Genomic DNA, 11805 nt, shown 5'->3' with positions numbered 1-11805 from the left:
GACGATCTCGTGGCTAGCGGGCTCGCTGGGCTGCAAATTAGTGAAATATTTACAGGTGAGTTATTTAAAATTGTCTAAATTGAATAAGTACGTATTTTGTGCTGAAAATTGAGTGTCGTGTTTTGTTTTTATTTAGATTTTTTCGATTTTTCGGAAAAGTGGAGGCGCGACCTTTGTATTTCTACACAATGTTACTATAGTATTTTATGCAACTGTATCGTTGACGTCGCTTTATGAAAGGAGACGAAGCAGAGTTTCATAATAGGGACACATGAGTGTTTTGAGGCCTAATTACGTACAGTTGCATGCAATACAAAAACCACACTCTACTTTTTACATGTATTGTGTTATAATTTTAATTTGTAATTTATTAGCTTATTAGTAAAAATCCACACTGTTGAATTAGGATACATAAACCTGTAATGACAGTTGTGTGTATGTAATAAATAAATAAAAAATAAATAAGTAAATACAATTATTTTATCTATATCCATATAGGTATTCTGTGTTTGTTTACTTATTTTGTACAATAAAGAGTTTACATACATACATACATATTAAATCCTCTATCATGTGTTCAAGAACTATTGAGAATGATCTGCATTAACGAGAACTAGGTATGTATGTCTGCCCCACAAGCTGCGCCCGCTGCGCGCGCGACGGACTGCTGCTGCACGTGGTTGTATTTTAGTGATTTTTTAATTGACTGATTTTTTAACTGACTGATTTTTGGTAGGGTTATGCAAGGTTTATCCATAAGGCCGCTACTATCTGACTAATCTCCTCATTACCTTATTGATTCTACCTGCAGTCAAGTGATTGTGCTGCTGTGTTCCGAGGTAGCCTCTCAAGCAGAGGGTCGTGAGTTCAAACCCCGGCTCGCACCTTTGAGTTTTTCGAAATTCATGTGCGAAGTTACTTTTAAATTTACCACGAGCTTTGCGGTGACGGAAAACATCGTGAGGAAACCTCCACAAACCTGCGAAGCAATTCAATGGTGCGTGAGAAGTTCCCAATCCGCACTGGGCCCGCGTGGGAACTATGGCCCAAGCTACTTGTTCTGAGAGGAGGTTTGAGCCCAGCATTGGGACTAGGGTTTGCACCCGGTACAGGATTTCCATACAAATACCTACGGTAATTACGGTACTACGGTAATTCCCGGTTCTCGCCATACAAACTCAGTACCGGGAGCAAACCCTAAGTATATCTAGGCTTTGATTAATGGTAAGGAACCCTCTAAACTGACAATGCACCTGTAATCTATGGTGTTGCGAGACTTCACGGATGGTCACTTACCATCAGCAATCACATACTTACTCGCTGGCCAAGTGGACACTCTTTTCCACAAAAAAAAGTTTAACAAGTGTTTTTTCCAGGGTGTAGTAACATATTCTTCAACTTACGTGCTAGTGGCACTGAGTATAGACCGATGTGACGCCATCACTCACCCCATGAATTTCACTGGAAGTTGTAAGTTCATTTACCGTATCACTTATTCTCACTTTCATCTAGTAACTAGTTTATCAGCAGTAAAAGCGGTAGTCGTGCTACAAATACACTCTTTTACTACCTTTGGAGTAGAGTAAAACGACTTAGGGAAAACGACTGCTAAGCTAAAGTGAGACTAGACTGGATACGTATATGGAATGCACCCTCACAGGTGGGCTCACACTGCCACATGGTAGGTGCGGCGAAAGTGGTCAGCGAGGATGAAGTAGCCCAAAAAAAGGGATGATTTGGATGCGTATACAAAAGACTGGTCTATTATTGCACCAGGCATTTTTTGGGTCATCACTCGAGCGTTTCTATCGCCTCATTTTCATGGTCAAGTTCTACAAAACTTGATGGCATTTTCAATTAATTTTGCGATAATTTAGACATCATGTACTTTTACAAGATAGCATTGAAACTGTTATAGAATCTCGTACTATGTCAACAAAAATGTGCCGACGAAAATCATATTGAACAAACGCTCGCATATTTAACCTTTTTAGCTTGTTGTAAAAGTCAAAATCTCCGCCGAGCCGAGCCGACCTATGGCCTATGGCCTCTCAAGCAGAGGGTCGTGGGTTCAAACCCCGGCTTGCACCTCTGAGCTTTTCGAAATTCATGTGCGGAATTACATTTGAAATTTACCACGAGCTTTACGGTAAAGGAAAACATCGTGAGGAAACCTGTACAACAAACCTGCGAAGTGGTTTGTGTGAAGTTCCTAATCCGCACTGGGACCTCGTGGGAAGTACTGCCCAAGCCCTCTCATTCCAAGAGGAGGCCTGTGCCCTGCAGTGGGACGTATATAGGCTGGGATGATGAAAAGTCAAAATGTATGGTGAGCAGTAAGACACTATTATACTTCCCTCATCTTATCCATTTCTGCTGCTGAGCAGGCTAGGTATTTGTTAAATGCCAAGTATCAACTTTATTTTTTTACAGGGCGTCGAGCGAGGGCTCTCATAGCGGGTGCTTGGTTCCTCAGCTTCATGTTTTGCATTCCAATGCTCATCTTATTTGACGAGGACAAAATACAAGGTAATTACAATTTTGGTTCCTAGATGCCAAACAATAGGCCAATCAAATAAGAAACTTATTGTAATCCTGGCCGACTCCATGTTCTGACAGTTTTTAGAGATTTGTATTGACATTTATTTTTATTGCCAGTCTCTCTAATTTTTCTTTTATTGTGATGGAATAAACTCTGCTTATGAATTTTACTAAACTATGTGTTTCAATCTCAATTTACAATAGTTAGCGATAAACGAATTAGACGCGGACGGAGTCGCAGGCAACAGTTAGTACACGATGAAGACAGAAGTAAATTCAATCAAACTGAACTTCAATCAATCAACGTCAAACGCTTATTGAAAGATTAGTTTGCAAAAAAAAGGAAACAGAAAGGCTACAAAAGATTCTTCTTCATCAATTTAATTAAGTTAATGTTTGCAAGATATTATTATTCTTTACTTAAGTAGCCAGAGTGTTTAAACAATCTCATCTATTAATTATATTATACTCGTATCATACTGAGTTACATGTTTGCTGGCCGCTCTGCAGAATTTTATAAGATCAGTAACTTTGAATAACGTATTGCTATAGGTATACTTATTATAATGGAGTGTTTCTTGTGATAATTATATTATTATCTGATGGTGACTGTACTCGTTGCATTGTAAGCAATGGTATAAAATATGTTATACCCTACCACGGTTCATATTGACTACAACAGCTTTTGTTACATGAATGCAATAAATAAAATGAATACTGAAACTGAATACGTACTCTCTGAAGCCGTAGACCCTATCAAAACCCAATCCTATTGGACTGTTACGGAGAAAACCTAATGAATTTATAAACGGCCTTACATATTCATGTTCTTAAATATTATTTAATCTTTACAAGGCACTGCTCAATGATTTTCATATAAATACCAATTTGCTAGAACATGAATATATTTGCATAATATTTGAATACAATGGAATACGAAAGGTTCTTCAAATAAATTAATCACAGTACCTGATTGTGAACTTAAACGAGTACTGCCTTTTCGCAACGTAACGTTTGGCAACCTGTTTCATTTCGCAACTTTTCATTTCGCAAACTCTAAAACTGTAAACATTTCAGGATTTATTTCAGGGCCATCGTGTAGCACTCTTTGGGTTAGGTTAGGTTAGTTTTATAAAAATCCTGAAATATTTACAGTTTCAGAAATATTAAACAGTTGGGAAATGAAAAGTTGCGAAATGAAACAGGTTGCCAAACGTTATTCGCCGAAACATTAGTAAACCGAACTTAAATAATGGCACTGTTGTTTGAACGGCTTCGAATTTTGCATGAGAGATGAATTGCCGTCGATGGCGCTTTCAAGCGTTTGAATTAATGACACATTGGGAACCCTCGAAGAGATTTCCTCTTTGGATTAAACTAGCCGAAGCATATTGTTAAGTGAATGCATTGAGGCACGATCTTTGGGATCGTATCGGTGATTATGTGAAACACAATCAAGAAGGGACGCCAGTGGTAGGACTATGAGTCTCGCGTTGAATGACGTGAATAAATTAGTTAAAAAAGTCTGGCTTTTGACACGAAAACATCGAGAGTTTTGACGGTTTTCTGGTTTGAAATCAAACCTTTATAATTGTGTCATAAAAACAAACCGATTTGTTTTAGCAACTGGTTGGACAAGTTCGACTAGACAAAATTCCACATCAACGGAAGAGATCACTCTCAAACTTCTTTTTCTTAAATTTAAGAGCTATGCTCTTGTCGGTGAAGTAATCGCCACTCCGCACGGTCTTTGGCCAGCTGTTTGACTTCCTGATACGGCACGTCACCCACATTTTCCTTCTCCTGGTTAAAATAGGTAAATCTTGGTCTTCCTCTACCTCGTTTTCCTTCTATTTTGCCTCCCAGTAGGTTAAGAAAGAAATTGTCGTGTCCTATCAAGTGTCCTATCATATTTCCCATTCGACAATTTATGGTCTCCAGTAACATTCTTTTTTCTTTGACCATAGTAAGAACTTCTTCTTCTTCTATCCCTAATTACTTTGTTTATTTCTGTACGTCTTTTTTTGTATGTTTAAATTTTACAGCGCATTGGTTTTTACTGTAATGCTGTAATTTTTAAGTGACTAATAAAGAAATATATATTAACAGTGATTTGTGTTCTCAATTTCTAATTTTCCCACCCCAGGTAAACTTCAGTGCTGGTCAGGCATCAGCAAACTGCAATGGCGGATATGGATGACGACGGTGTTCATATCGCTGTTTGTTGCGCCTGCGCTGACCATCTCGGCGTGTTACGGCGTCATCGTGATCACCATCCGGCAGAAGAGCCATCGGGTGCTAGGACGGCGGGCCACGGCTAGCAGGCAGAGTGAGTGTAGCTGTCTCTCTTCCTCTATCTCTTTCTTTCACTTTGTCTCTTTCGGCCTTTATTATTCCCACTGCATGGACACAAACCTTCTTTCCGAATTAGAGGGGGGCGTAGTTCCTATTCGTATAAACGAGTCAAAGTTCACATAAAAAATTCTACTTCCTTTTTCATCCTGGGGGATGATTTCTGGGATATATAAACCATGATATGCCCTTTCTGAAGCCGTGGTGGCCTAATGGTTTGACCTATCGCCTCTCAAGCAGAGGGTCGTGGGTTCAAACTCCACTCCACTCATTATCACACTCAAATTTCTATACATTTTTATACAAAAAAAATAATGGAAGTTTAATAAAAGTCTTGTCCATCTTATGCTTTCGTCACCATATTGCATCCATCGTCCGCCCTTTATTGATAATGAATCATTAACTATCATATTGAATTAAACCTCCACACTTTTGATTGCAGAGTGACCGCTTAGTAAACAATGTAGGTACTTAACACCTTTTTGTTTTCAACATAACAAAAAAATATATTGTTTATCTTACTAAAAATACTAAGTAGTAGGATATCATCATCATCATAAGCCGGAAGACAAGTCCTTCCCATTTGAACTGGTATTTACGATATGGTAGCCTTAAAAACTGAATCCAGTGGGGTTGGTTGGTCATGGCCGGCCGAATCAACCTGAAGAATTATTCTATGTCGCGTACGGAGTCGCGGGCAAAAGCTGCGAGTAGTTTTGCTATAAAGATTGTTTCATGGTTAGTCAGACGTAGCCGAAGGTCGGCGAGATCGTAAGAATTGTACAAAATAATCCGTAGATTTCCGTGTTTCTTGTATTCAAACTCCTATAAATATACATTTTATGCCTCGTTACGAAATAATTTCTCGCCGTATAATGAGTTCACGATAACAGCAACATCAAAGCGAAGTAAAATGTTTTATTATAATATCAACAATCAGATTTTGGGCACTAAACACGAGTAAGTACGCGTAAAGCTCGTCCAAGGCGATGTGGTGGGTAGTCAGCTAGTAAAAGTTGAGAAGTGTTGGAGCTCTGAAGCTGCGTTTTCACCAGAGATTGTTTGAGGAATGTGTGTGTCAACCAACGCGTCTGTCTATTCTGTCCCACTTACATATGCATATCCATACTGATAATATTATAAATGCGAAAGTGTGCGTGTTTGTATGCTTGTGTGTATGTATGTTTGTCCGTCTTTCACGTCGAAACGGAGCGGCAGATCGACGTGGTTTTTGGCATAGAGATAGTTTATGGACCCGAGAGTGACACAGGATACTTTTTATCCCGAAAAAATTCACAGTTCCCGAGGGAACAGCGCGCGATAACCGAATTCCACGCGGGCGAAGCCGCGGGCAAAAGCTAGTAATATAATAAATGCTAAAGTTTGTAAGTCTATTTATTTGTGTGTTACTTCATCGCGTCTAAACCGCCGAACCGATTTAAGTGAACTTTGGTATACAGATAGTTCAAAAGTCCCGGGGAAGGACATAGGATAGTTTTTACCCCGAAAAATTGCGTAGTTTTCCCGGGATAGCGGTAAATAAACTACGCGGATGGAGTCGCGGGTAACGGCTCGCATTATATATAATATAATAAAAGCGAAAGTTTGTAAGTCTGTTTGTTTGTTACTTCATCACGTCTAAGCCGCTGAACCGATTTAGGTGAAATTTGGTATACAGATAGTTTGTCCCGGGGAAGGACATAGGATAGTTTTATCCCGGAAAAAATCATAGTCCCAGCGGGATAATCTCTCCTATAACGGCTAGTCGGTCATAAATCATAAACCAATAGAAAAGTTTCATTTATCTATCCTCGCACAGCGCTGCTCTAGTGGAAACAGTTCGTCGGAGTTAGGTAATTTCAATTTAACTGCTGTGTAAGTTTACCCGCGGCTTCGCATGCGTAATTCATTAGATACAGCTGTTGAATTGAAATTCCGGGATAGTGAAAAACTCCCGTGGGAATTTCCTAAAACTATTTAGATGTCCTGTACTGATTATTTGACAGGTTGGAAAATTATTAATTATTTAGCCGTTACCCGCGACTCCGTCCGCGTAGAATTCAGTTTTTACTATCCCGCGGGCACTATGCAATTTTCTGGGATACAAACTATTCTATATCCTTCCCCGGGACACAAACTATCTGCATACCGAATTTCATCAAAATTGGTTTAGCGGTGTAGAAGTGATGAAGTAACAAACAAACAGACTTATACAAACTTTCGCATTTATTATATCAGTAAGAAGTGAGATGACGAAACACTAATTGGAATCATCCTATATGCAGCGTGACGTCAAATTGATGTCATCGGCACCAAAAGTACGGGCTTTGTTTATGACAGACACATTCCTCGCGATGCGTCCTCGCACATCTCTGGTGGAAACGCAGCCTTAATGCTAGAGATGAAACGGATAGTGGTTCGGCCGGATACCGGATACCGGATATTCGACAGGACCGTTGGCCGGATAGCCGGATATCCGGCCGCCGGATATTCGGCCTAGTTTTACCTACAATTAAATAAAGCTAATTCGAACATGCGCATGACACAGCGTGCGCGCAGGTGTGCGTGCAGGTTGCAACTTGTAGAGTATAATTAATTAACTTAGGGGCTGTTTCACCACCCATTGATTAATTTTAACTGACGGATAAATATGATGTCGTTTCTGTTTGTTTTGTTTGAATAGACGCGGGACGGTATCACATTTATCCGTCAGTTAAAATTAATCAATGGGAGGTTAAACAGCCCCTTAGAATAACAAACTTATGTCAATAATTGATATATTCATAAATAAATACCAGTTTTTAATAATAACTATAAGTTTTTTACCATCCGGTATCCGGCCGGATATTACTCAACTCCGGTATTCAAATTAAGATTGGTTTTTTGGAATCTTTTTGTATTTTATTATTTCAATTCCAAATTATTTTACTTTTACGGGCATCCCGTAAAACCTAAATTGAAAATACAAACTGAAATATAAATGCACAGAAAAACCAGAAAAATAAGACCAGCACTGGGAATCGAACCCAGGTCCTCGGTATTCCGTACCGCGTGCTGTACCACTACACCACTGCTGGTCACCAGCTGCTGGTCTTATTTTTCTGGTTTTTCTGTGCATCTATATTTCAGTTTGTATTTTCAATTTATCCTGTATTCGGCCGAATAGTAAAATAGTGGCCGGATAGGCCGGATACCGGATACTGGCCAGATATCCGTTGCATCTCTACTTAATGCCCTACACACCCTCTTATTACCTTAACCATAAAGTCGTGTGCAAATTATTTTGAGCTCAACAACTGCTCACCACTTCTGCTGCTGACTATACTAGCATAGAGCACTTAACAGGATATGGTTACTCGCGATTTAGAGTTCCGTAGTCCTTCAATTAAACCTCGTAGTTTCGTCATGTCCGTCCGTCTGCGGCTAGCTCAGAGACTGCTAGTACTAGAAAGCTGTAATTTTTTATAGGTGTACCTGTACCTATAATATTAGCCACGATGGAAAGTTGTAAAATAAATTTCAAATAAAATCTAGGCTATTTCCTCTGCATGAAAAGTGGGGATGTTTTTTTTCTCGTCTAAACTCAAAGCGTGGAGCAACATTGCATAGGCATTCAAAATTACAGGATTTTGAGATATCTTAAGAATACTTTTTACCTCATTATTTTCTTTACTTCAGTAACTGAAATAATGGCGATTCATTACCGACTTCTTTAACTGAGACATCGTTAAAAATACTTTTCGAATTTGTTTACAACATACATAATGCTATACATAATCGCAGTTTGATAAAAAAAGCTTTAATCTAACCTCTTTCTAAAAAAGCCGTGGTGGCCTAGTGGTTTGACCTATTGCCTCTCAAACAGAGGGTCGTGGGTTCAAACCCCGGCTCGCACCTCTGAGTTTTTCGAAATTCATGTGCGGAATTACATTTGAAATTTACCACGAGCTTTGCGGTGAAGGAAAACATCGTGAGGAAACCTGCACAAACCTGCGAAGCAATTCAATGGTGCGTGTGAAGTTCCCAATCCGCACTGGGCCCGCGTGGGAACTATGGCCCAAGCCCTCTTGTTCTGAGAGGAGGCCTGTGCCCAGCAGTGGGACGTATACAGGCTGGGATGATGAACCTCTTTAAATCGATTCCTCTATTTATGAGATAGGTATTTATTTATTTACTACTATCAGTGAGACAAACTTACTGGTCTCTTGAGATCCCAAGCTATCCAAGTTTAATAAAATAGAGTCTTACGAAACTAATATTTATCAAATTTTTGATAAAACAGAGTGACCAACGTTAAATGAAAACAACCGAAACCCATTTCCGTCATCCACGCCCCTCCATCAACAATGTAGCGTCAACATCCCCACGATTTGCCACAATTGATGGGCAGAAAAACTAAAACGGGAATCAGAGAAAATTAAATGAAACGTGCCTTGAATCGACGACGGGTGGGTATGAAATATGACGAGATTAGGCTCTGATTTTATGTGGGTTGCTTTATAAAAGTTAGTCGGGTAAAGAGGGGTATTATTATACGTGTCCGAAATGTGGTATCAAGTACTTCTTAACGACGCGAGAAGTTGATTCTACTTTCGATTGTTTAGAACTTCGTGGTTATCAGAATCTTGATTTCTAATCTCGAATTAATATCAATCAATTTAGGTAACAATGACCTGCATAATTCCATTTTTATAGGTTCTTGTTGTCTGCAAAACTTCTTCTTAGACAGTGTTGATTTTGAGATGATCTGATGATGTCCTCCACGACGTATCCGTCGACGGCGAAATTTTCTACGAATTAAATCGGTTGGCTCTGCTCATGTGACCGAATGCGACTCGTGAACCCAAATTATGTACTAAATGTACGGTCACAAGGCGCAAAACGCCTAACCTGCGCTTTCCCAGAGCAAGCTCTACGTAGAAAGTCTGCTGCCTGCTGCTTGTGGATTTTGAGATACATGCAGTGGTCATAAGTATTAAAATTAGACGACAATACATGGAGAGTCGTGCATGAAGTTAGTGAACAGTTCCCAAACTGTGTGTATAAACTAATTAATTAAAAAATGATGAAAATAATTTGATAATTTGTGCATATGCTGATCGGCTCATTATTTAAAATTTACCTATCTATATTGTTATTTTATATTTTACATTGTACGTCCGAGAAGGACAAACCGTTGAGACTTTATTTCAAGCTACCAATATTGTAAAAACACAGTTATACAATAAAGCTTCTTTCTATTTCTATTGAGACAGCGGATCGGCAAGCGCACCGTATGAGCTTGTCCAGATGAGGCGATATACGCGCGAGTGGACTCGCGCGTTTCATTTTACATTGCGTCCAGATGACGCGTTTTACGCGCGTTCCTACACTGGGAGGGATTGCCAAACTACAATAAAAATATAAAATCTCGCCATGGAGTCGCGCGTGTGGTAGTGGACGCAGCAATGGCGCCTGGGTATCTAAACTCGCGCGGCGCTCGCGCAGCATCATCTGGACAGTCGAGTTGCGAAACGCGCAGCATCATCTGGACGGGATATATGTAGCCCCAGTACCTCGCGCGTTAATCGCCTCATCTGGACAAGGTCTATGACGTCCACCAACGAAATGGATATAACCTGGTTAAAGCCGCGGGTAGGTGCAGGCTGCTTCCAACTGAAGCAACTGGAGTGCTATGAGGAGGCCTGTGTCCAACAGTGGACGTTCTATGGCTGATATGATGATGATGATGATGATTACGATGACTGTTATCAAAGTACTTTCACTGAAAATATTTTTTTGACAAAAAGTTATTCAAATTTGAACCTTATTGAACTCGGCTCATAGGTGACATGAGTAAATTATTACAAAGTATACAAATATCATTCATATGTAAATAGGGATTCTGTACGTTTGACTGTAAGTATTTCCCTTTCCTGTTTATTTTCCTAGTATTGCGTTACAGTTCTATCTCTGTCTGTCAACCGAGAAAACTTTATTGATAGTGATCAATCATGGAATGTCGACCGAAGTAATGATTCCCGTTATTGCTTCTCGAATGTTGGTAATGAAAAGGAAACAGTTTTATACGGAGAGTACAAAAATATGAGAGCTTGCAATCTTTGAATTAAAACTACATTGAAACATGCTCACAAACTGTCGCATTTATAATAAGTATTGGAGTAGGATGTTCAAGGTTCACGGCTGGCGTCCAGTTTGAACTGACCTTTATGAAGAATCACGGATTGATTCGAAAAATGTCGGACATAGTTTGACTACTAGCACGTGATGGACCTGTACTATAATAATATTATTTTAGTAACTATTAAAAGTCGCATTTTATTTTGTTTAAATTTGTGCGCATTAGACAAGGCTAGGTGATTATGCAAGAATTCGATGGGTGCAGGCAGGCGTAGATAAGAGGTGTCATTGGCCTTTTAGGGCGGGGGGGCGTTGGCTACGTCCACCAAGATATCTTTTAGCTGGCAATAAAGATGATGATGACAGTAAAAACACAAAATTAATCTTGTATTTTTTCTTGCAGACAGCGATGACTTAGACACACGTCGGGCGAGCAGTAGGGGTATCATTCCAAAGGCCAAAATCAAGACAGTCAAAATGACTTTCGTCATTGTTTTTGGTGAGTCAACACTTTTTTTTATAACAACTATGGAAGTATTCGAACAAAACGATTTTGCTCAAATGTGTTGTAAAGTATCCCTATCAGCTTTAGAAGTAACTGGATATAGTTCCCTGCCTGCGACTGTGTTTCCTGAACACTACAATTTGGCCGCTTTCAAGTCCAGGGTGAATGAGCATTTACTAGGCAAGCGTGCTCCATCGTAGGCCTCATCCTCGCTTTCCATCAGGCGTGATTGTGGCCAAACGCAAGCCTATGTTAAAAAAAAAAAAAAAATTGTCAACGTATTTTTT

General features: G+C 39.6%; 1 protein-coding gene across 1 annotated transcript in view; it reads left to right on the top strand.

Annotated features, from left to right (window-relative positions):
• Window positions 1-11805, top strand: part of LOC141433106 (cardioacceleratory peptide receptor-like) — a gene marked incomplete in the record, with an annotated part of 97894 nt that overhangs the window by 67504 nt on the left and 18585 nt on the right. The window contains 5 exon segments of the mRNA XM_074094947.1: window positions 1-55; window positions 1377-1470; window positions 2434-2529; window positions 4688-4870; window positions 11417-11512. Of these exon segments, the coding sequence (XP_073951048.1) occupies window positions 1-55; window positions 1377-1470; window positions 2434-2529; window positions 4688-4870; window positions 11417-11512 (524 nt within the window).

This window comes from Choristoneura fumiferana, chromosome 12, assembly GCF_025370935.1.
Source record: "Choristoneura fumiferana chromosome 12, NRCan_CFum_1, whole genome shotgun sequence".
Classification (NCBI taxonomy): Eukaryota; Metazoa; Arthropoda; class Insecta; order Lepidoptera; family Tortricidae; genus Choristoneura; species Choristoneura fumiferana.
This window is presented reverse-complemented; position numbering and strand designations above follow the sequence as displayed.